The sequence below is a fragment of the Trichosurus vulpecula genome, chromosome 1 (assembly GCF_011100635.1).
Source record: "Trichosurus vulpecula isolate mTriVul1 chromosome 1, mTriVul1.pri, whole genome shotgun sequence".
Classification (NCBI taxonomy): domain Eukaryota; kingdom Metazoa; phylum Chordata; class Mammalia; order Diprotodontia; family Phalangeridae; genus Trichosurus; species Trichosurus vulpecula.
The window spans coordinates 526531438-526553993 of NC_050573.1; the positions used below are offsets into that span (position 1 = coordinate 526531438).

At 37.2% G+C, this 22556-nt stretch overlaps 1 protein-coding gene across 1 annotated transcript; it reads left to right on the forward strand.

Annotated features, from left to right (window-relative positions):
- Positions 1-21799, forward strand: LOC118833856 (cytochrome P450 3A8-like). The gene is made up of 11 exons (XM_036741272.1): positions 1-121; positions 2574-2667; positions 4297-4349; positions 8481-8580; positions 9542-9655; positions 10105-10193; positions 13394-13542; positions 14083-14210; positions 15573-15645; positions 19597-19757; positions 21569-21799. Exons 1-11 carry the CDS (start codon positions 45-47, stop codon positions 21797-21799), a joined length of 1269 nt encoding a protein of 422 aa, XP_036597167.1. The 5' UTR covers positions 1-44.
- Positions 21800-22556: the final 757 nt, after the last annotated feature.

Below are 22556 nucleotides of genomic sequence, written 5' to 3' on the forward strand. Positions count from 1 at the left end.
GAGAGGAGGAAAAGATACAGAAATAAAAAAGCTGAGTAGAGAGCATGATAATGAATATCATCCCAAGCTTAAGTGCTGGAACCTGGGCACTGCTTCTTCTCTTCCTTACTCTCCTGTTTCTGTAAGTGACAACCTCCTTTTTTCCTCCTACAACTTATCAATTGATTAGATACAGCTCCTTTGTGTCTATCACAGGACATTTCACAACAGATGGTTTCTAGTAGTTCATACTCTTTTATAATGTATATAAGGATATATTTGTTATTTGGTATTTCTATAACTAAAATGCTGATTTGGTTTGGTTATAAAAATGAATTGACATAGTTTGCTAGAAAAACTATCAGAACAAAGCTATTAAATCTTTGATCAAAGGCTCTATAATTTTTTCCCAAAAGAGTAAATAAAGCTGAAGAATCAGGACAGACTTTATAGTAATGAGATATTTGCATTCCACTTGATGGAGGGTTAGGATGCAACCTCCCATCAGAACAGTAGTGCCAGCTGGAGTCATCGATGGGGTCAAATACAATAGAGACTTTTGTTGTGATTTTGTGGTGGTTTAATGATCTTCAAGGAGAAACATAAGGGATAAGACAAAGAATATACTGGGGAAGAAAAGAAGAGGAATAGAGAGGGAACAAGTTAATAATTGGAGGTGCAAGTAGAAAGCCAAACAAATGAGGAAGGATGCTGCAAGGGTATGACTTGAACCTCACTTTGAACTGAATACAAAGCCAAGTTAGCAGAACCAGAAGAATAATTAATATGCTAATATTTGTAAAAATGATTAGTTTTGGAAATCTTAAGAACTCTGATCCTCATAATGATGAACTATGAGTCCAAAGGTTTGCTAATTTAGAATGCTGTCCGTCTCCTGACAGAGGTGATACAGAAGGAGGCTTCCATTTTTGGATAGCGAAAATGTGGCAATGTGTTTTGCATGACTGTTTATTTGTTATAAAGCTTTTATTTCATAGTGTGTATGTGTGTGTGCGCGTGTGTGTGTGTGTGCATGTGTGTGTGTGTGTGTGAAGAGGATGGAAGGAGGCTGAGCCATTGGCTGTAAATATAGAATTACTGTTTTTTACCAAAAAAGGTGAAGACAGAGCATTGGAGGATACTGAATGGCAGTTTTTTGGGGACCAGAATTCAAGGTAAAGGTGAAAGATAAGTTTATGAAAAATACGATGTGCAAAGAAAAGAAATTATAAGATCTAGTTATATGAAGCAATTTTAGAATCCTTGACCATAGAATTAAAATATTTGGGATAATAACAAGTTCAAAGTTGCTATTATCCTTTTATATGATGGATGAGAAATGAAAGAATAGGACATTGGAGATGAGATAAAGAAATAGAGAATATGAGGTTTGGGGGATGAGCTAAATATTGATGTCACTTGGTATAAGGGCAGCGTTAGATTGCAGAGGAAGAGTGAGCCAGTGTCTGAAGTGCTTGAGAAAAGAGAGCTGTAATCCAGTGTGTAACTGCTTCCAGAATTGAATTGGGGAAGATATATATGGAAGGAATGGACCTCAAAGTTGCTAAGTGATAACAGAGAAAGGATCTAGGAGTGGTACTAATGAGCAAGGAAGGAGTGTACTAAGTCCTACACTAAGACTAGTATATCTGAGAGCATGAGAACTGTGTTGATAATAGAAGGCAGATCCAGAGGACACATGGGAAGAGATGGGCAGAGCTGGATTGCTACAAGAGGAGGATAGGAGTATGATGTCTAGGGAGAAGAGAATGGGAAATAGAGGCAAGGAAAGTGAGTGATTTTTGCTCAATCATCAGAGAACTCTGTATTGAATGGAAAAGTAAGCAGTAGGAGTATGTTAGTCATAGCAAACATTCATTTCTCTTTCTAGTCTCAAGGAGGGAGGGATATTAGGAATAGTTTAAATAGCTCTTCCCACAGATAAGATCCTAAAAGTAAGAGGTGTAGATTCTAAGTCTTTGGTGTTGGAGCAGGCGATTAAGGTGAGTGAAACATATTGGAAACTGATTGGGGTGTCTGCTGTTCTGGTTTTCAAAATGAGTGATCCCATGTCTGACGCACCAGAGCTGTGTTGGGTCCTAGAGAGGAGGGCTTCATGTCTGAGGCTCATGTCTTAAGCTGTCTTGGTTGTGCGTATGGTGCATTTACCATGGACTGGGTACATTCTAGCAACAGAGACTTGATACTAGTCATAGTACCACAGAGTTCAGCTGTAGGAATGATGGAATAAATCTAGAAAGAGGGGGGTATATTTCAGCAGGAATAGTGATGATGGTTTGCTCAAGGCTTGCCAAACTTGGCTACACCTAATGTGTTGTCTCAGGTCTTACTAAGTCTTACTGAGACTTCAAGGAATCTCAGCTGGGTTGTGTAATATCTCAGGATGTTTGAGGAAGTAATAAAGTATCTCTTGAAGTGCCCCCTCGACACTTGGATCTGAGTGAATGTAGTCTTACCTCAGAGTTACCTTTATATCTCCTCCCCTTCTGATTACTGACAAGCAGACTCTACCATTTATGATTGTGGTTTTTGCCTTGGCTCTAATGTCTTTGTATTTTTCCTTCATTTTCCAGATATGGAACATGGACGCACAAGCTCTTTAAAAACCTTGGAATTCCTGGACCAACCCCTCTTCCTTTCTTTGGCAATGCTCTTGCTTATTACAAAGTGAGTTTCTATGAATTGTCCTTTACTCTTTGCACAGTGGAAAGAATAATTGCTCTTGGCCTCAATTTCCTCTTTTGTCAAATGAGAGGTCTAGGATTTTCCGATTCTTTTTACCACCTCAGATTTACCAAAGACAAGTTATAGTGTACTTGTCCTTTTGTGGTATAGAATGGAGTGTGTAGTAGTATTTAGACCCTCATTGGACAAAGAGCTTCATTAAAAATTCTTGGATATTAAATGTTTTACACTAAATTCTGCTTGAGTGGTTGTCAGCCTTCTTAATACTTTTTGGGAGATTTAGCCATTGATTAAAAGGGAATTTCCTTTTGAGCCCTGTGCCCTCACTGCTCTGGGGGGCAACAACTATACCTGTGATTTCACTGGCACAACAATTCCCAGGTGAAGTAATGGCTATTATTTGACTTTTAGTCTTAGAGAGTTCCCTGGAGTATTGATTAATTATATTGCCCAGGGTCACCTAACCAGCATGTGTGAGAGGCAAAACTTGAACTCAGGAATTCTTGTTTTTGAGGCCAGTTTTGAAAGCTCTCTGTGCCTTTTCATTGACTACCTAAGAGCATTTATCTCTAGATGTTGGTGCAGAGATAGGACAGACTCCATGTGAAGCTTTAGATCAAATGTAACATGTACTGGAAAGAAACTAGAGTCCAAAGACCTGATTGATGGGTCAGTGGCTGAGATAGGGCAACCACTTACTTTTTCTGTCCTTCAATTTATTAATTAGCTAAACAGGTTGTTGTCAGAATCAAATGAGACATATTGATGTATGAAATGGATGTGAAATAGCTTTAGAAAGTATAAGATACAATTAAAAGCAAATGGGATTTGTCAAAAGGTTTCATCATCATGACTCTGTTAACAATAATCTTAAATTAACATCTATTAATAATTTACTTTGAGTGATATATTGCGATAGGCATTAAATCAAGGATTCTTAACATAGGAAATATAATTTTTAGATAACTATTTTTTATAAAAATTGGTTTCTTTTGTAATGCTTTGTGTTTTGTGTATTTTAAAACATTTCAAGAAGGATTCCATAGGCTTTTCTAGACCACTAAAAAGTCTATGATGTCAAACTTTTAAGAATCTCTTCAGTAGGGGAGATTTAAAGATAAAAATATAAATGGTAGGTGACCCAGATGAGCCTATTATCCAGTACAGAGAATGGCATATGTTGAGATAATAGTAATTTTAATGATAATATAGTGAGAGTAAAAGTGTATAAAGTATATGAATTCATTTGAATGTCTAGGATATTCTAGACACTATGTTATGAGTACAGTGAATCACACAGTCATTACTTTTTAAGAGCTTTCATAGCATAGGAAAAAAGGCATTATAGTTAAAATCAAGAAAACAAGGATCTTGGAGAAATCTCTTTCTACTGGAGAGATCAGTAAAGGCTTCATGGAAGGGACCACATTTGAGCTGGGTCAGATGTCAAGAAGTAGGGATGGGGGGGCAAAGACTTCCAGGCAAAGTGAAGAGAATAACAGCAATGGTAAGAAATACAGTCATTTTGTATTTGTTTTTAATATAGGACATTTTAACACTATTAATTATTAAGAATTCAGGCCAATATCTGATTTTAAAATATTTTTACAGGGCTTTGCAGATTTTGACATGACTTGTTTTAAAAAATATGGGAAAATCTGGGGGTAAGTGCTCTAAGTAATCTTTCCTGGATACCTACATATTTCAATGATCAGTAGCACACAGTTCTCCATGAAACCCAAATGATTTTTTGAAGGTAGAGGTATTGGAGATCTGTTTAATGCCACAGAATTCTAGTTCAGGTCCCTAGCATCATAACAGATACACTTAGTATGATATTACCCTGTGTCATGGATTCTTTACATAAACCCTTGTTTTAGTTCAATGCCTATGATGTTGAAGAAACAAGGAAACATTGCATAAAATGCCTACCATGTAAAGGCCTGCTGAGCCATGCAGATGCAAAGATGTACTGAAAAAGAATTCCTGCCCTGAAGCAGTGTCCATTCTATTGTATAATTCAACATGTAAAAAGGAATAGTACTGAAAAAAAGATGATCAGAGGAGTAATAATATGTGGGGGAATGAGGGTAACGAAGATTTCTTTGAGAATTAATTTTACTTCAAAATGCTATTCTTCCATTTTCTTTAATTTACTGTCTAAAATCTTATTAATTCTGAACCATGGATTTGGACCCAATGAGTTTGTGGTAATTCATACTTAGCAACTATCATTTTTAGTGAGTAGGACAACTTAAACAATAGTGGCATTGTTAGAAATGTTAGAAATTTGGGGTGATACATAATTATACACTTAATAGCAAATCACAGAATACCACACGAACTAATCTCACTTTAATTTTCATGAGTAACCAATGATATACTGGTTAATATTAGTGTGGCACCTGATACCCTGTCAGTTTGGACCCTCGTAGTATTTACCCCAGATTCTAGAGATTGGGGGGATGGCCAGAATCCTCTCCAAATCTTAGCTTTTTAGCACTAAGACAAAGGTTTCCTTTTACTAATCAGCTATACGACACATGGTCCATGACAGGGAACATAACTAAATAGCAATGAGAATGAATAAGTAACAAAACAAGGCTTCTATAAACTATGTGCTAATTCTCTCACAAACATAAGAAAATACAACAAGAAGAAATCTTTGTTGGAATTACACTGGGACAAGCACACATTGGTACACACATGGGTAGAGCACATCTCTGAAGGGATAAGAGCACAAGTGAACAAGATACACACACGCACACATGAATATATGTGTGTATGCATGTATATATATATAGATGCATGTATTATGTAAAATTGTGTTGGAGTGTGGGAAATTGGAGTGTTTTAAATAAAGTATTCAGGATGAAGCATATATGAAGGCTATGTATATATGTATGCATACTTATATACATACATACTCATATGCATACATACATGCATACATATTCGTTGATTGGTTCTGGATAAGCAGGCCATGTTAGCATACTTCTTATATTGCCTTCATAATCATGTCATCCATTCTCATCACTTTAAGTGCAAGTACCCACAATGCTTCATCCTGAATACTTTTCCTCATTTTAATCACTCTAATTATGTCCCAGGCACACTCCAACACAATTTTCTATTACCTATACCTCCTGCACTTTGCAGAACCTTCATCCTATTATCATCTATGAACTTTCCTAAACATCTCTAAACTTTTCAACCACCTTGATTCCTAATTCCTTGCTTTAATAGAAACACAACCATCTCTTAATCTCTCTTAAAATGCTTTCTGCTCTGTTTCATCCTCCCTCCACCTCCTATGCAAAGGTTTAGAAGACAGGGAAGGCATACTTCTTAATCATCAGTGTTTTTTACAAATCATTCTTCTTCCACCATCCCCTAAATACTCTCCCCATTATCTACTCATCTCCAAGTCAATTTCCCAAATTTTTCAGTGACCTTGGTGCCAGTTTCACCATCTTATCCTCTAGTTAACCCACTGTTTGTGGCTACAAACAATATTTCACTTGGTAACCTGACCATGCAAGTCCTTAACCTCTCCCATGCCAAAGAGTTCCTTTTCTCACCTCCAGGTAGCATGTTCATTGAACTAATAATCTCTCCAGTGCCAAAGTCCAGAACTGAAATTCCACAATTTAACCACCAACTTATGTCTTTTTACTTTTCCCACTCATCCCCACTAAATCTAGTAGTCTTCACTCTTATTGTACGTGGTGGTCCTTGACCATATTCCTGTTCTTCCTCCCCTTGGGTTTTTATTTTCCTCAGTTTGGTTTTGATCCTATTGTTTGCTACATTAATGCTTTCCTACCACTTCTAGTATCCCTCAAACTCTTTTTTTCTGCCAACCCCAACTTCTAAACCCTCACTCTGTGCTGAATCCCAATAACAGATTCTTCTACTTCTATTACAAGAAAAAGACCATTCGTAAAAAAAATTGGGTCAGTTTCACCCAATTCAAATAAATGGTACATAACTTTAGCTGGGAACATAGGTAGCATAGTGGATATAGTATCAGTCACGGAATTATGAAGACCTGAGTTCAAATTTGGCCTCAGACATTTAGTAACTGTGTGAGCAAGTCACTTAACCCTTTTTTCTTCAATTTCCTGTAAAATGAGCTGGAGAAGGAAATGGCAAATTTCTCTAGCATATTTGCCAAGAAAACTGCAAATGGGGTCATGAAGATTTGCCCACGACTAAAGGGACTGAACAACAACAATAACACTACTGCATTATATTTTACTTATTTTGTTAATCATTCTCCAATATCATTCTAATCTCATAACCCAGAGTTTTAAAGCTGTTTGTAGGTCACCAATGAATTTGAAACCTAAGATCTATATAGTTATCTATTTTCACAATTTTCTTTTTTATATTCAACTCCTCTTTCTCCCTCTTATCTCAGATTTCTTCAGTTTCATGGAATTTTCAATTCCATCTCTGCAGCACCTCTTAAATCCCTTTTATAATCTTACTTCCACCACTACCAATGTTAGAACTAGTTGTTATTATCACCCATCTAGAGTATTGTTGTGGCCTCTTAACTGGACTCTTCCTGCCTCCACTTTCTCTTCTACTTGGTCCATTTAAAAATGATTTATTTTTAAAAACTTTATTTATATTTAACATTGATTTAAAAAATTTTCAGTCTGTAATAATTGCCCTCTCTCCAGGCTCTCCCCGACCCATTGAGAAGGTAGGTAATATGATATAGTTATATATGTGAAATAATGCAAAACATGTTTCCATATTAGCATGTTCCAAAAAACTACTCAAGAAAAATAAAGTCAAAAACAATATGCTTCATCAGATTTCCCTCTGTGGGTAGATGTCATTTTTTCATCTCAAAAAGGTCCTTTGGAATTTTTTTTTCAATCATCTCAACCATTCTTAATACAATTGTATGTTAATGTTCGCAAGTCTGCACTGAAGTCCACCCTGGCTCCCTATTGGCTCCTAAATAAAATGCAAAAACTATTGGCTCATGTTTGAGGCTCTTCTTAGAATGTTACCACCTTATCTTCCTAGGTTTATTTCCCATTAGTTAACTCTATATATTTTGTTCTTTATTTAAATTATATATTTTTTATTTTTAGTTTACAACACTCAGTTCCACAAGTTTTGGGGTTCCAAATTTTCTCCCCCTGCCACCCAAGATGGAACGTCAATTATACACTTTGTTCTTTAGCCAAACTATATGACTCTTTGGCTCCCAAACACACCTGCCACTCTCACACCACTGTGACTGTTTGATGTCATCGAAATGCCCTCTTCCCTTCCTTTTCCTACTGAGTGCCTGACTATTCTCTAAAGTTCAATTCGCCTCCTCAATGTCACCTCCTCAATGAAACTATTTCTTTTCCCCATCATACCACACAAAAACAACAACAATGATGCATCTACTCTTTAAGGTTTTCAAAGCACTTAATGCATGTTTTCTTACTGATCCTAACAGCAACCCTGTAAGGTTGATACCACCCTTTCCCTCATTTTGCCAATGAAGAAACTGAGTATGAGAAAGGTTGATGATTTGTCTGAGGTCACAGAACTAGAAAGTGTCTGAGGCAGGATTCTAACTTAAACAAGCACTAAGTATTTCATAAATATTCTCAAATGAGTTTTATTTTAGATTCCTGGCTCACCGACACATCTCAGATTAGAGCAAACATAAGGTAGCAATGAGCTCATGGCCATCAATTTATAGTTTCACTTGCAACCTCTCTTTCGAACAATGTAACTTGGTGACTTATGTAGTTTGTTCAGTTTTGGGGTTGTAGGTTTTTTGATGGCAGACAACCTGTATTGGCCATCATGGACCCAGAGATTATCAAATCAGTGATGGTAAAGGAGTGCTATTCTGTCTTCACCAATCGTCGGGTAAGTCACAGTTGCCGGCAGCAATGGGTAAAACAGGCTATGCATGTTAAGAATCAAAAAGTTTTTAGATCATCTATAGACAATAGCTTCACTATTGAACTCTTAAAGAAAATAGGGCAGGCAAGACACCCTTGGCAATGCAGGGAAATACAGCTTGAGCTAGAGACAGGAGGCAGCTTTTGTTGAATGATTTGAAGTCCCATCAACATCACTTGGGCCCAAAAACTTGAGAGTGGCAATGCCTCCCCAACAACTACTCTTGCTTATAATGTAGCCCACAGGGCCATTGTTAAAGGGAATGATCATTGTGGAAAATGGGCCTGCTCTCTTTATCTCCACAGGCAATAATAGCTCCCTCCAACAGAGAGATGGGTACAGAAGACATTATCCTAGAAGTACACCCATGTTTCCTTTTCTGTTTTTGTCTAGGCATTCCCAGGCATTATCCTGGGGAAAAACTCCTGTAGAGGAGGTGCTGGTCATCCCCACCAACTGTCAAATAATTATCTCACATGTGACAGGCCAGTCAGAGTAACTGAAACAATTGATGCCATGAAGAAGAGATAGAATGTGATGTGTGCCAGCCTGGTCAAATTGTCACCAGTACCACCACTACCACCACCATTTCACCTCAGACACTGTGTCATATAGTCTAGGACATGGCACCCAGGAATCTTGGAATAGCAATGCTTTTAATCTGTCATAAGTACTCATCATCCTGGGAAGCAACCTCTGTAGTGATACAATCTGGAAACTGATCCTGCAGGTAGAATTGTCACAGCTTTTAAATAGCCAGAAAAGAAATTCTTGTCACCAAAGTCCATGGGTTATAAAGAGTCAGATAACAAACCACAGATATATAGAAAGGATTAATTTTTATACTGGAAAGTGTAATAAATATCCATTTCTAGTTCAACAAATTAATACTTAAACCATCTTGCCTTTTACCTTTTTCTCCTAGAATTTTGGTCCAACAGGGATTTTAGAGAGTTCTATCTCAATTGCTGAAGATGACCAATGGAAGAGGGTTCGAACAGTATTGTCTCCAACATTTACAAGTGGAAAACTCAAGGAGGTAAAGATATGGACATTGGTCAGATTTCGGAAAATAGAGTCTGGGGGAGAGCAAACAAAATAAGTTCCAATGATTTTCCCCCATTAAAGTAATAGGCTCACAAGTTTGAGCTTGCTGTAAGAGAATCTTTTGTTTCCTTTTTATGGTGATACAATGGAGAAAGCATAGTCACTGAAGTTAGAGAAACTGATCTCCAATCTCACCTCTGATGCCTAGTACCTGAAAGACCATTGGCAAGTCATGTAATGATTCTGCCTGCAATTTCACCTTCTTTAGAATGAAGTAGCTTGAGTAGTTGGCCAAGAAGGCCTCTTCTTACTATACATGTATGCTCTTTATATTCATGAAAATGAATTTATGAAATAGCATTGTGCTTCTTCTGGCTTGGGAAATCTGGTTTGTTCTGGAATTGGGTTATCCATATATAATTATTGTCATTTGGCCTTTAGATGTTTCCCATCATTATCCAATATGGAGATGTGTTAGTGAAGAACATGCAGAAGGAAGCAGAGAAAAGCAAGCCTGTAACTCTGAAAGAGTAAGTACGGGGCAACAGCTTGAGGAATGTGAGGAGCAACAGGACACCCTGCTTGCCTAAGCCTCTCTTCTGCCATCTACCCTCAGAAACTGAAGCACCCGGTTTTAGAGTTATTCTCTTGACATTTTAATTAACAAAGCAAGTGTTAAGACAACATAGTTAGATCTTCCCCTGTGAGGCTAAACACCTTGACAAAGCCATTGACAACTGATCACTCTACTTTTGCTCCTGTTTTCTTAGTCTTTTCCTATCTTGAACTTTCTGTAGCCTGGCTTCTAAATTTACCATTCAACTCAGCCTTTAAAAAGCTTTTAAAAATTTTTTTCTGGAATTACTAATGACCTATTTTACATTAATGAAGAAAAATGATAAAACTAATTTCTTAACTTCTTTCTTTATTTATTCCACAAATTTTATTTGAATTTGTACTCAACTTGTATTTTCTTTTGCATCTTTGCTTGTAGATGTTTTTGGAGTTCTTTTCTTCTGGGCTTGTGTTTTGAATGTCTCTGTCACCACAATAGCTTTTATTATGGGCTTCTTTTTGTTTGTCCATTTTTTGAACTTACTGACTTTAGACTTTATATTAGGTCTAGGGTCTGCACATTTGTGGAAGAAATATCTTGATTGGTTCTATTGCAGTTTTCTTGGAGTGTTGGTTGTTTTGTTATTCTGGGTTCCAAAGGCTCACTGATGCCTGGAACTTATGAGCTTTTGATGATTTAAGTAGTCCTATCCAGGGCAAATTCTGAACAATTCCTCTGTCCTTCCCCCTTCACCAGGAAAGCCTCATTTTATGTGCTCTCTGTTCCCTGTGTTTTCTGATTCTTCTGTTTTTGTTCTCCACCTGTCTGCCTGACCATTCTTTCTCAACCTCCTTTGCTGAATGTCCATCCATGGAACACCTAGAAAAGATACCTTTTTCAAAATAACTCTAGATAGGATAAAATACTTGTGAGTACACCTGACAAAACTAACCCAGGAAATATATATACAAAATTATAAAAAATACTTTTGATACAAATAAAATCAGATTTAGTAATTGAACTAATATTAATTGCTCATGGATAGTCATGGCCAATATAAAAATGACAATTTTACCTAAATTAATTTATATATTCGGTGCCATCCCAATTAAATTACTAAAATATTTTAATAAAAAATAATAACAAAATTCATTTGGAAAAACAAAAACTCTAGAATGTCAAAGGAACTAGTGAAAAAATGTAAACTAAGGACATTTAGCAATACTGATCTTAAACTGTATTAGAAGGTAGTTATTATCAAAAGTGTATCTTACTGGGTCCAAAATTGAAAGGTGGATCAATGGAACAGTGCACACAATTTACAACTTCAAATAAATACAATAACCTTGTGTTTGACAAATATAAAGACTCAAAATTTTGGGAGGAGTATTCATTATTTGGTAAGAACTGTAGGGGAAACTGGAAAGCAATATGGCAGAAGCTGGTCATAGACCAATATCTTATACCATTTACTAAGGTAAGGTCAAAGCAGATACATGATCTAGATATAAAGAGAGATATTCCAAGAAATTTGGAGAATTAGAACATATTACTTATCAGATGTATGCATAGGCAAACTATTTATGAATAAACAGGAGATAAATAACAAAGGAAGGTATAAAATAGGTAATTTTTATTGCATTAAATTAAAAAAGTTTTTACAAATAAAACAAATGTAGGCAAGACCCGAAGGAATGTAGAAAACTGGGAAACTATTTTATAGACAGTTTCTCAGATAAAGGTCTTATATCACATATGTATGAAAACTTTGTCAAATCTTGAAGAATATGAGTCATTCTCTGATTAATAACTGGTCAAAGAATATGAACAGGAAGCTTTCTGCTGAAGAAATCAAAACAATTTATAGTCATATGAAAAAATGCTCTAAATCATTTTCTAAATATCTCCTTTAAATTTTCTTTTATTTAAACTATCTTCAGTTCCTTCAACAGACCTTTTTGTTTTGAATCACCTTACCAAACTACTCACTGAACACCATTTACCGCCATCTTATCAATGTCCTTCTCCAATATGGTGCCCTGAACTTTGGACACCATGCTGCAGGTATGGTCTGACCAGGCAGGGTGCACAGGATCATCGGTTCTTTCATTCTGGTTACTATGACTTTCTTCTTGCACCTTGAGGACCCACTAAGTTTCTAAATTACTATTTATTAGAAAAATCCAAAATAAAACAATTTTGAGATATCAGTTTACTCCTATCTCATTGGCTAAAGGGATTGAAGAGAAAATGACACATGTTGGAGGGGATGTGGAAAAACTGAGACATTGTTTGACAATTCATCCAGAATTCATTGTTGGTATAATTGTGGACTGACCCATCTACCTTTGAGAACATACTGGAATTATGTTAAACTGCCTTTATCCTTTGACCCAGGACCCTGGAATAACACTACTAGGTTTCTAAAGAGGAGTAGGGAAAAAGGAAAGGACCTATAAGTTCTAAAATATTTATAGTAGCTTTCTTTGTGGTGTAAAGAAGTGGAAATTTTTGGGATGTCCATCAATTGGGGAATGGCTGAACAAGTTGTGGTATATGATTGTGAAAGGATACTGCTGTGCAATAAGAAATGATGAACTTAGGGTTCTGGGAAAATGGCAGAGTTCCTGCTATATGGTAAGCACTTAGTAAATGATAACTTTTAACCTGGTTAAATGAGGGAAACCTAACCTTTTCCAACAGCTTAGAAAAAGGAACTGATAATACCAACCACCAATGCTATGCATTTTGTCCCATAAATGTCTAAGCTACCATTCATTCATTTACAAAATGCTTTTTGGCTTCTAGGTAGTTGATGAAAATAATCAACATTTTTCTGAAAAATCTCAGCTAGTACATGCTACTGACCATTTTCAACTCTAGCCCATGTGCCCTGCTGGTTTGAACACAGAGCATAGTTGGCAAAGCTGGCCAGACCATACTAAAATGTCATAGTGAAATATGTAATAAAATTTAAAAAAACAGAATGCAGGCAATATTAATATGTGGTTTCTTCATTTCAATATGTGGCCCATGGGTATCCTTTGGAGTGGTTAAGTGACCCTGGTTTCTATTGAGTTTGACATCATTGGTTTAGAGCCCCACTTCATGTCTTGACTTGGAGATGAAAGATGTGGTGCGTGTTCTGAGTCTTTTTTTGCTTTCTCTCCTCAGCATTTTTGGGGCCTACAGTATGGATGTGATCATCAGCACTTCATTTGGTGTCAGTGTGGATTCCTTGAATAACAAGAATGATCCCTATGTCAGAGAAGTCAAGAAGTTAATTAGATTCAGTTTTCTGGACCCACTCATACTTACAACAAGTAAGTCGGTTCTTCTTTACTGAAATCAGTAATTAAAAATGCAGTGGTCCTTACATTCCTGAAGGTAACTCATTAAGTTGTATCATAGACTTAGAGATGGACAGAAACTTAGATGCCATCAAATCTAACCCCTTTATTTAACAGAGGATTAAACTGATGCATAGAGAGACTACAACACAATCTCAAGAATTATGGAGAGCTAACTCTTTAATTGGTAGATAGGGAGGGCTTGTAGAGAGCAACTGACCTAAATCCTCTTGGGTTGAGTGAGTCAGTCATAGGTAGCTTAGCAGCTAATCTAGAAGACTAGGGATGGACACAGGATGCTTGATTTTGGAGATTCCTTTCCATTGTTGGGCCTTTCATTGATCCCCACCAGTTCACAGATAGTTGGTGATATCTAAAAGGAAATGAGTAAGCCATATTAAAATTCATACCTCTGTTACCCTCTACCCATCCACACTGCAAATAAAGGGGATAGCATCTCTCAGGAAATTCTACAGTTTGATAAGGATTTTTTTTGTTTTTTTTTTTCCTCAGTGCTCTTTCCATTCCTTACTCCTTTGTTTAAAAAAATGGATATATCTGTATTTCCAAAACATGCAACGGATTTCTTAGTGAAATCAGTTAAAAAAATAAAGGAAGAACGAATCAAAAATTCACAGAAGGTAAGTATGTCTTTCCAATGATTAAAATATGTGTAAATTATAAAAGGTGATATTCTTTATCCACAGAGTAGAGCAAAAAGCACCCCAAGAACTTGTTTTCCATTTCACTTGTGTTCATCTGTACTCTTTCTCTCTGTACACACACACACACACAAACACACACACACACACACACACACACTACCTATATATATATATATACACACACACACACACACACACACACATACATATATATATATATATATATGTATATATATATATATATATTTATATATTCAACTTCAATTGCCAGATATTTTGAGGACTTTCTGTAACATGAAGAAATGTCTACTTTGTGGCCTCTAAGTCAATTCTGAACTCTAATTGTATATTTATATTATTTAATATTTACCAGGCCTTTTGATCTACATCTAAGAGAGTACAAAGATATAAAAGACATCATCCCAGTTCTCAACTAATTCACAGCCTGATAGGTGAGATAAGACAAATACCCCATTTTATACTGTAAATTAATACATGATATGTAGCAGGAACATATAGACAAAGAAAATACTTTTCACTTTCATTTATAGACTCCCCCAAACTGGCACAATTATAATTTTTGTGCCAGTAATGTTGTATTCAAATTCTCCATATGGGCTTGGCCAAAATTTTGAACATTTACCATTTTTCCACAAAGTTTCTATTCTGAGGCCTTTTTATATAAGAGCTATGACCCTTAATTCTTGAAGGCCAGATCAGAGAAGTACAACCGATTATTGTTCCTTGCAAACTGCAGAGTCTTCAAGCATGGACATGTTGGTTCATTGCATGTTTTTGACCTAAGGACCAATCTAGCTGAGTTTGAAGAGATATTTCCATTGATTGATCACAGGAAGATCAGTTTCCTTGCTTATAGGAATCATGAAAAACCAGCCACAAAGTAAGAACTATGCCCACATCAATGATAAAAATGTTTGAAGTATTCTCTTTCTATCCTTTCTGTCAGACTTAGAAGAATTCATTTCCTGAAATATCTAATTTTAATAAAAGCTCTTCCCTTTAAAAGAGTGTTTCCCTTCCATCACACTGAGCTGCTAATTGGGACAGAATCTTTTAAAATTTTTAAAGTTAAAGAACTTCATTTTAAGTCTTTATTTTATTCACTTAAGACTCAGGATCTTCAGTATTCCAGGGTCCTTTGCAGAAGTGCCTTGGGTAGATTCTAATTCTGCTACTGAGCTGAAGCAACAATAACTCTAATCATTCAGATCTTCACTTGTCTATCATGTAGTTGGTATATTAAGTTGTTGTGTCCATAGCTAATTTCTGCATCCTCAAGTGTTTTCTCAGCATTATTGGTTTCCATTATTTTTCCAGAAGCGGGTAGACTTCCTTCAGCTTATGATGGATACACAGACTTCTAACAATTCAGAGAAGCACTCTCAGAAAGGTAGGTTGGGAATGAGGGTAGTCACTAAATGGAAGCTTGAAGCCATAACCTGTGGAAGTATGAAAAATTTTCCAATGTGCTTAGATGATATACCAAATGGCAATGATAATGACAACGATGGAAATGATGATGCTACAGGGTTTGAGATCTGTGGAGCACTTTACATATATTTTACATACATATTTTATATTCATGAAAAGTGCTATGTGTTTGGTATCATTGTTATTTCTATTTTAGTGATGAGGACTCTAAGGCTGAGAGTTTAAGCAATTTCCACCTCATTACAGCAAGTAGAACTTTGAAGTAGGATTTGAACTCAGACCTGACTTACCTCTAAGTCCCACACTGTGTGGTATTATGTAGTCATCTCAGAAAGATGCTTGACTTCTGTAGGATGAGCTATATGGAGAAAATTATCAACACTGTATTTCAATTAGTGATGGTCAACTTAGTCGAAGCTCAGATGGTGACACTAAAGTCCCTTTTTCATTGCATGACTAGTAAGAGAATAAGGTATAGTGAGATAGGAAAAAACAATTTTTTCAAGAGAAAAAAAAATCTGTGTTCTTATCCTACCTGTACTACTCAGTATCTGTGTGACCCTGCATATGTCATTTCTCTTGTCTGCACTTGCTTTCCATAGGTAAAAGCAAGGTATTAGGCTTGATTATCTTTCAATTCTCTTCTTGCTCTGAGGCACACAGTTTTATTCTATTCCTTGCCCTAGACTATGTTTCTTTGTGCTCTGCTAGTTGGGCAGCTAGGTGGTACAGTGGACAGAATACCAGGCATTGAGTCTGGAAGACCTGAGCTCAAATCCAGTCTCTGGACTGTCTTTGACAATGGGAAAGTCACTAGACACTGTTTGCCTCAGTTTTCTCATTTTTAAAATGAGCTAGAGAAGGAAAAGGCAAACCACTATAGGATCTTTGTTAAGAATATACCAACTGGAGGAGGAGCCAAGATGGCAGCTGGAAAGCATGGACTTTCCTAAAGTTCCCCCCAGGACCCTTCAAACACCTATAAAAATGGCTCTGAACAAATTCTAGAATGGCAGAACCCACGAAATAGCAGAGGGAAGAAGGGCTCCAGTCCAAGACAGCCTGAATGGTCACTGGGTAAAGTCTATCACACTGAGCTGGGAGCAGAGCAGAGAACAGCCCAGCGTGGGCTGCGCCCAGACCAACCAAACTGCTAGTCAGGCAGAATAGGGCATAGCACCCTGAATCAGTGAGCTGTGGCAGTTACCAGACTGCTCAACCCACAAACACCAAAGACAACAGAGAAGGTTAGTGGGAAAAACATCAGGGAAAAAGTGAAAGAAATCCATGGCCAGCCACCAGCCTGGGGGTGGTGGAGGTGGTGCAGCTCTGAGGCTGCTTACAGAGCTACAGCTGCAGTTGCTTCCAGCCCCCGGCCCACTTGATAGAAGGAATTAAGTGGCAGATCAGAGCAGGAGTTCAGAGCCGGCTTAGATCTGAGTCATAGTCCAGGTTGGCGGATCTTGGGGGAGGAGGAGCACTGCTGTGGCAAAGCTTGCTGTGTAGAAATAGCTCTGCAAACAACAGCACAAGCCCTCAATCTTGGGACAAAGTACTCTCTCCTCTACAAGCAGTCATATGCCGACTAAAAGCTCAAGGTTCAAGTGGTTGGCTGGGAAGATGAACAGGCAACAAAAATGGACTCTGTGCATATATGTGTGTGTATATACATATATATATATATATATATACATATATATATATATGTATATGTATGTATATATATATATATATATATATATATATATATGTATAGGGTGTGCAGAGGGCAAAGGGTGTGTTGAATATGAAGGGACGATATGTAAAAATAACAAATTAAGGGATGAAAGATCAATATACTGAGAGAGGGAGAAGGGAGAGATAGGATGGGGTAAATTAGCTCACATAAAAGTGGCAAGAAGAAACAGCTCTGTAGGAAGGGAAGAGGGGGCAGGTGAGGGGGAATGAGTGAATATTGCTCTCATCAAATTTGACCTGAGGAGGGAATTACATACACACTCAATTGGGTATCTTACCACACAGGAAAGAAGGAGGAAGGAGATAAAAAGGGGGGGGACCATAGAAGGGAGGTCAGATAGGGGGAGGAGGTAATCAAAATTAAACACTTTGGAAAAGGGACAGGGTGAAGGGAGAAAATTGAATAAAGTGGGATAGGATAGGAATGAGCAAAATATAGTTAGTCTTTAACAACATGAGTGTTGCGGAAGGGTTTTGCATAATGATACACATGTGGCCTATGTTGAATTGCTTGCTTTCTTAGGGATGGTGGGTGGGGAGGGAAGAGGGGAGAAAATTTGGAACTCAAAGTTTTAAAAGCAGATGTTCAAAAAAAAGTTTTTGCATGCCACAAAGAAATAAGATATACAGGCAATGGGGCATAAAAATCTATCTTGCCTATAAGAAAGTAAGGCAAAAGGGGATGGGGGGGGAGTGGAGTGACAGAAGAGAGGGCTAATGGGAATGGGGCAGTCAGAATATATACCATATTGGAGTGGGGGAGGGTAGAAATCTGGGAGAAAATTTGTAATCCAAACTTTTGCGAAAATCAATGCTGAAAACCAAAAATTTAAATAAATAAATAAATGAATGAATGAATGAATAAATAAATAAACAAATGAATGAATAAATAAATAAATGAATGGATGAATAAATAAATAAATGTATAGATGGATGGATAGATAAATAAATAAATGAATGAATGAATAAATAAATAAATGAATGAATAAATGGATAAATGAATAAATAAATAAATAAATTAGAAAATATGCCAACTGGGGACACAAAGAGTTGGATAGGACTGAAAGGCAACTGAGCAACAACACAGGAAAGAAAAAAGAGACTATTTTGAGATGCAAATTTCTTTAGTAATATAAAAATTGTGGGCAGACTTCTCAACCATTAGTAGGATATCAGTTCTTCTACACTGTGCTTAAGCGTTCCTACAAGAACTCAGCCTGAATGAGGTAGTATATTTTAGGGGATGGGGCAACTGCAGCTGGGAGTCAGAAGGCCAGATTCTAGTCTCAGCTTCAACCATTTGCTAAGTCAGTGGCTTTGGAGCAGTCTTCTTGCTGTTCTGAGCCTCAATTGCCTTTTCTGAAGAATGGAGGGAAGAATTCTTGCACTAGCAATTTCACAGGCTTGTTATGGTGGTCAAATAAAATAATGTAAGTGAAATATAAACACTAAGCACTAGGTAAATGTGATCAATGTTTATTGTTACCTTCTGGATGCTTTCCACCCATGGAGCCCATTAGAGATAGGATATAGTGGGGTACAGTGAGAAAAGCATGGTCCCTGAAGTCTGGGGAACAAGTTTGATTCCTACCTTTGACATCTATGAGACTTTGGTAAAAATGTTTAACCACTTCAAGCCTCAGTTTTCTCAACCAAAAAAATCAAGATATTAGATGACATGATCCTTGAGGTCCCTTCCAGTTCTACATCTGTAGTATTCCTTCAAACATCTCTTCTGCATATTTGCTTCACATGATACACAACCAACCTACCATAGGTGCTTATCCCCTCTCCTGTGGACTATTGTCAAAGCCTTCTACTGTGTCTGACCTTTGAAATAGTGCACTAGAAAGAAGAGAAAATTCCCTGAAATTAAAAGTTACTTTTATCACACCCAGAAATAAAAACTAGAATGAGGTAGATGTCTGGAAAGAACAGAATAGATCAAGGAGCAGTAAGATTGAGCAAAGTCCATTAGAATTAACTCTTATCCTGCCTTGTCATGATAAATTTGGGTGGAAAACTCCTATTATATGAATGAATGTATTTCAGATCTCTTCTAGGTATTCTGGAGAGTCAGGCTGATGCCTCTCCTAACTTCTTGTGGTATGCTTGAGTGAAAAAACAAAGGTGTGATGACTTTGTCTGAATATCTTACTTGCCTCTATTTCAGATCTGAGTGATGAGGAAATCCTGGCTCAATCCATTAACTTTCTTTTTGCTGGCTATGAAGCCACCAGCTCAGTCCTTTCCTTCCTTTTTTACAACCTGGCCACCCACCCTGAGATCCAGGAGAAACTTCATAAGGAGATAGATGCTGTTTTGCCCAACAAGGTAAGAGGATGAGAGGAATAGAACTATTCACACCCTCTCCCAACTTAGTTCCAATTCACCCATTTGTCTAATTTCCTTGTAGAAGCTTTGTCAAAGTCACTTGTGTTGAGTGTCTGCCCATTATTGGAGCATCATCAGGGCTTGAAAAAGGAAATGCATATTGAGACACCATATGATTACATGAAGCTCTCCTTTCAAAGAATTAAATATCTCAGCAAACAGTTCCAGTCCATGGAAAATGTTTGTAAAAACTCATTGGTCCTCAGTTCACAAGCCACTTATTACCCCTTGCTCTATATGACTTCAGTCATTTCTGAACTCTTCCGATACTAAATATATTTGTGAGTTTGGGTCTCCTCTCTACTCCTCACCTTGCTTGTCCTCCTCTTCCCTAATCTTCTCTCATCTCCTCCCCTCAGATTCTCATTGTCTCTAATGTGACAGGTTAACAGGGGTTATAAACTCTTCTGGGTACCAGAAGACAAAAAGTTTTATGAATGGACATTGGAATTTTTCCATACCAAGGAATCCCTTTTTGATGCACCAGGATCATCCTTTTCTATCACTCTTGGACCTACTAGAGTAATAATCATCATGGGAACATGTAAATAGTCATTTCCCTATGAAGTAAGTGGATAGTCTTGAGCATGTATTGAAATACACCCTGCAAACAGTGATGCATGACCCAGCTAAAGTGGTGGCAGTAGGAATGGAGAGTAGATAATTTCCTAAAAGGAGACCTCTAGATCACATTGACCACCTAGCAAAGCCAAACCTGAATCACTTTAATGGTGCTGAGAATAACTAAGGGCACGTAAGAAAACAGGGCCAGATTCTGTCTCATTGTGGCTTGGGACCAGATCTTGTTTTTGTGTTACTAATTTTCTTTATTATTCTGCAGGTTGCCAGGATATATTTTTCTTGGAGTTAGGTGATGATTAGTTAATAGTGATTCTTCCACACTTTACAAGCCGCATAATATTCTCTAAGCTACATAGAAGTCTCATAACAGAAGGATATGATCAGAGTTGCCCTTGTAAAGAGATAACTGTCTATGTCATCTGTTGGGAGGAACATTGGGAAAGACTCTCTGTCCCTATCCCAAATACCTCTTTTAAATTCTACCATTGCCGATGCATTCCTATGAGTGTGTTTTGTTTTGAAGAACCTTCAATGTGTAAGATATTAAACTATCAATGCATCCCAACATTGATGGTGAGCTGAGAGCAAAGATTTCTAGAGTCTTCATAGGAGGTAGTCATTTTTGAAATTGTAATCAAAGACAACAAGAAATAGAATCTGGGAAGCTGTGAAGACACAGAAGGGCTCTATTCAGATTTCAAGTGTTTCTAAAGTAAACATTACTGAGGTGGATTTTGCCTACTGTCTCACCCTAGATTTTGTAGTCACCCTGGTTTGTTTCAAAAGAAGACCTGGAAGAACTGGAGAAAACAAGATTAATCTTAACACCACTTCTTCTACTGAGGTTCAAGAGTTTTGTCACAGGCTCAAGAGGGCTCATTTAATGAAAACATTTATAAAGATAATAGTCTCACTTTGACACAGCTCAGAAGTTTTGAGTCCCTTCATTAGCATTTTGATAACTACAGTGAGCCCCCAACATTCCATAGTTTCATTAGTAAAAATACATTTGTAGCTTTCCTCCAGAAGGTAATACTGTAACAGTTGGTGACAGCATGCGCAATGGAGTTTTTATAGACTCATTGTAAGACCAAGTGAGTCAAGATAGATGTGATAAGTCACCTTAGTACTTAGAACCTAGTACTTAAAACTGTTTTCTCTCTTTCCAGGAAGCAGTCACATACGATGCCCTGGCACAGATGGAATACCTAGACATGGTGACAAATGAAAATCTCAAGATGTTTCCTATAGCTGGCAGAGTCGAAAGGGTTGCCAAGCAAACTGTTGAGATCAATGGACTGACGATCCCTAAAGGGACAGTGGTGATGGCTCCACTTGTTGCACTTCATCATGACCCAGAATATTGGCCAGAGCCAGAGGAGTTCTGCCCTGAAAGGTAGACACATTTTTTTCCCCTAACAAAGTTAAAAGTTGCTCAATGTGGTTAGATGAGACAGTTTGTAGAGAACATCGACTGTTGAGATAGGATCAGAATTTAAATCCTGGTTTTGTGTTTTGCTTGGATTAATGACTCTGGATCTGTAATTTAAACTCTCACAACAACCCTGCATAATGCCTGCAGTAGCTATTTCCATTGATTAGGTATAGCCACTTTAGGCGTTACTGTTCCTATTTTTGGATGAAGGAATTGAAGGTTATACACATTGAGTGACTTGCCATTAGCTCTACAGCTAAGAAGTGACTGAAATGGGCTTTGAAGACTGTTCATTGTTAGGGTTTCCAAGCTGACAAGTGACTGTTTTAACTGTATGCCATCTGGGATAACTGCTTACTTTAAATTACATAATGCATTACTCTTTTAAATAGTTATTCTCTTGGTTGACTGTTCAAGGGTCAATGCAAACGTATAATTATTTTCATAAATCACTTATTTGTAGATGTTTCTAAAGCCCTTAACAGGGACTAAATTTGGGAGGGCATATCAGACAGAGGACGTTTTGCTGCATTCACAGTCATGAAAACCTGAATTCAAAGTCCACCTCTGACATTACTTGGCTACATGGCTAAGCGCAATAATGATCCCATTCTACAAAGTGACTCTTCCAAACATCTGCTTCTATCCTCAAACCTCTCATTGCTTTCTATCTTCACAAGCTCTAAGATGAGAATCTTTCCCCATGTTTTACAGAAAAAAAA

What these genes read in the sequence shown, in the direction of transcription:
- LOC118833856 (XM_036741272.1), top strand. Translation starts at nt 45, where the DNA reads ATGATAATGAATATCATCCCAAGCTTAAGTGCTGGAACCTGGGCACTG. An exon ending in CAAGTGGAAAACTCAAGGAG is followed by an intron (nt 9,656 to 10,104) that starts GTAAAGATATGG and finishes TTTGGCCTTTAG; the next exon opens with ATGTTTCCCATCATTATCCA. An exon ending in ATGCTGTTTTGCCCAACAAG is followed by an intron (nt 19,758 to 21,568) that starts GTAAGAGGATGA and finishes CTCTCTTTCCAG; the next exon opens with GAAGCAGTCACATACGATGC.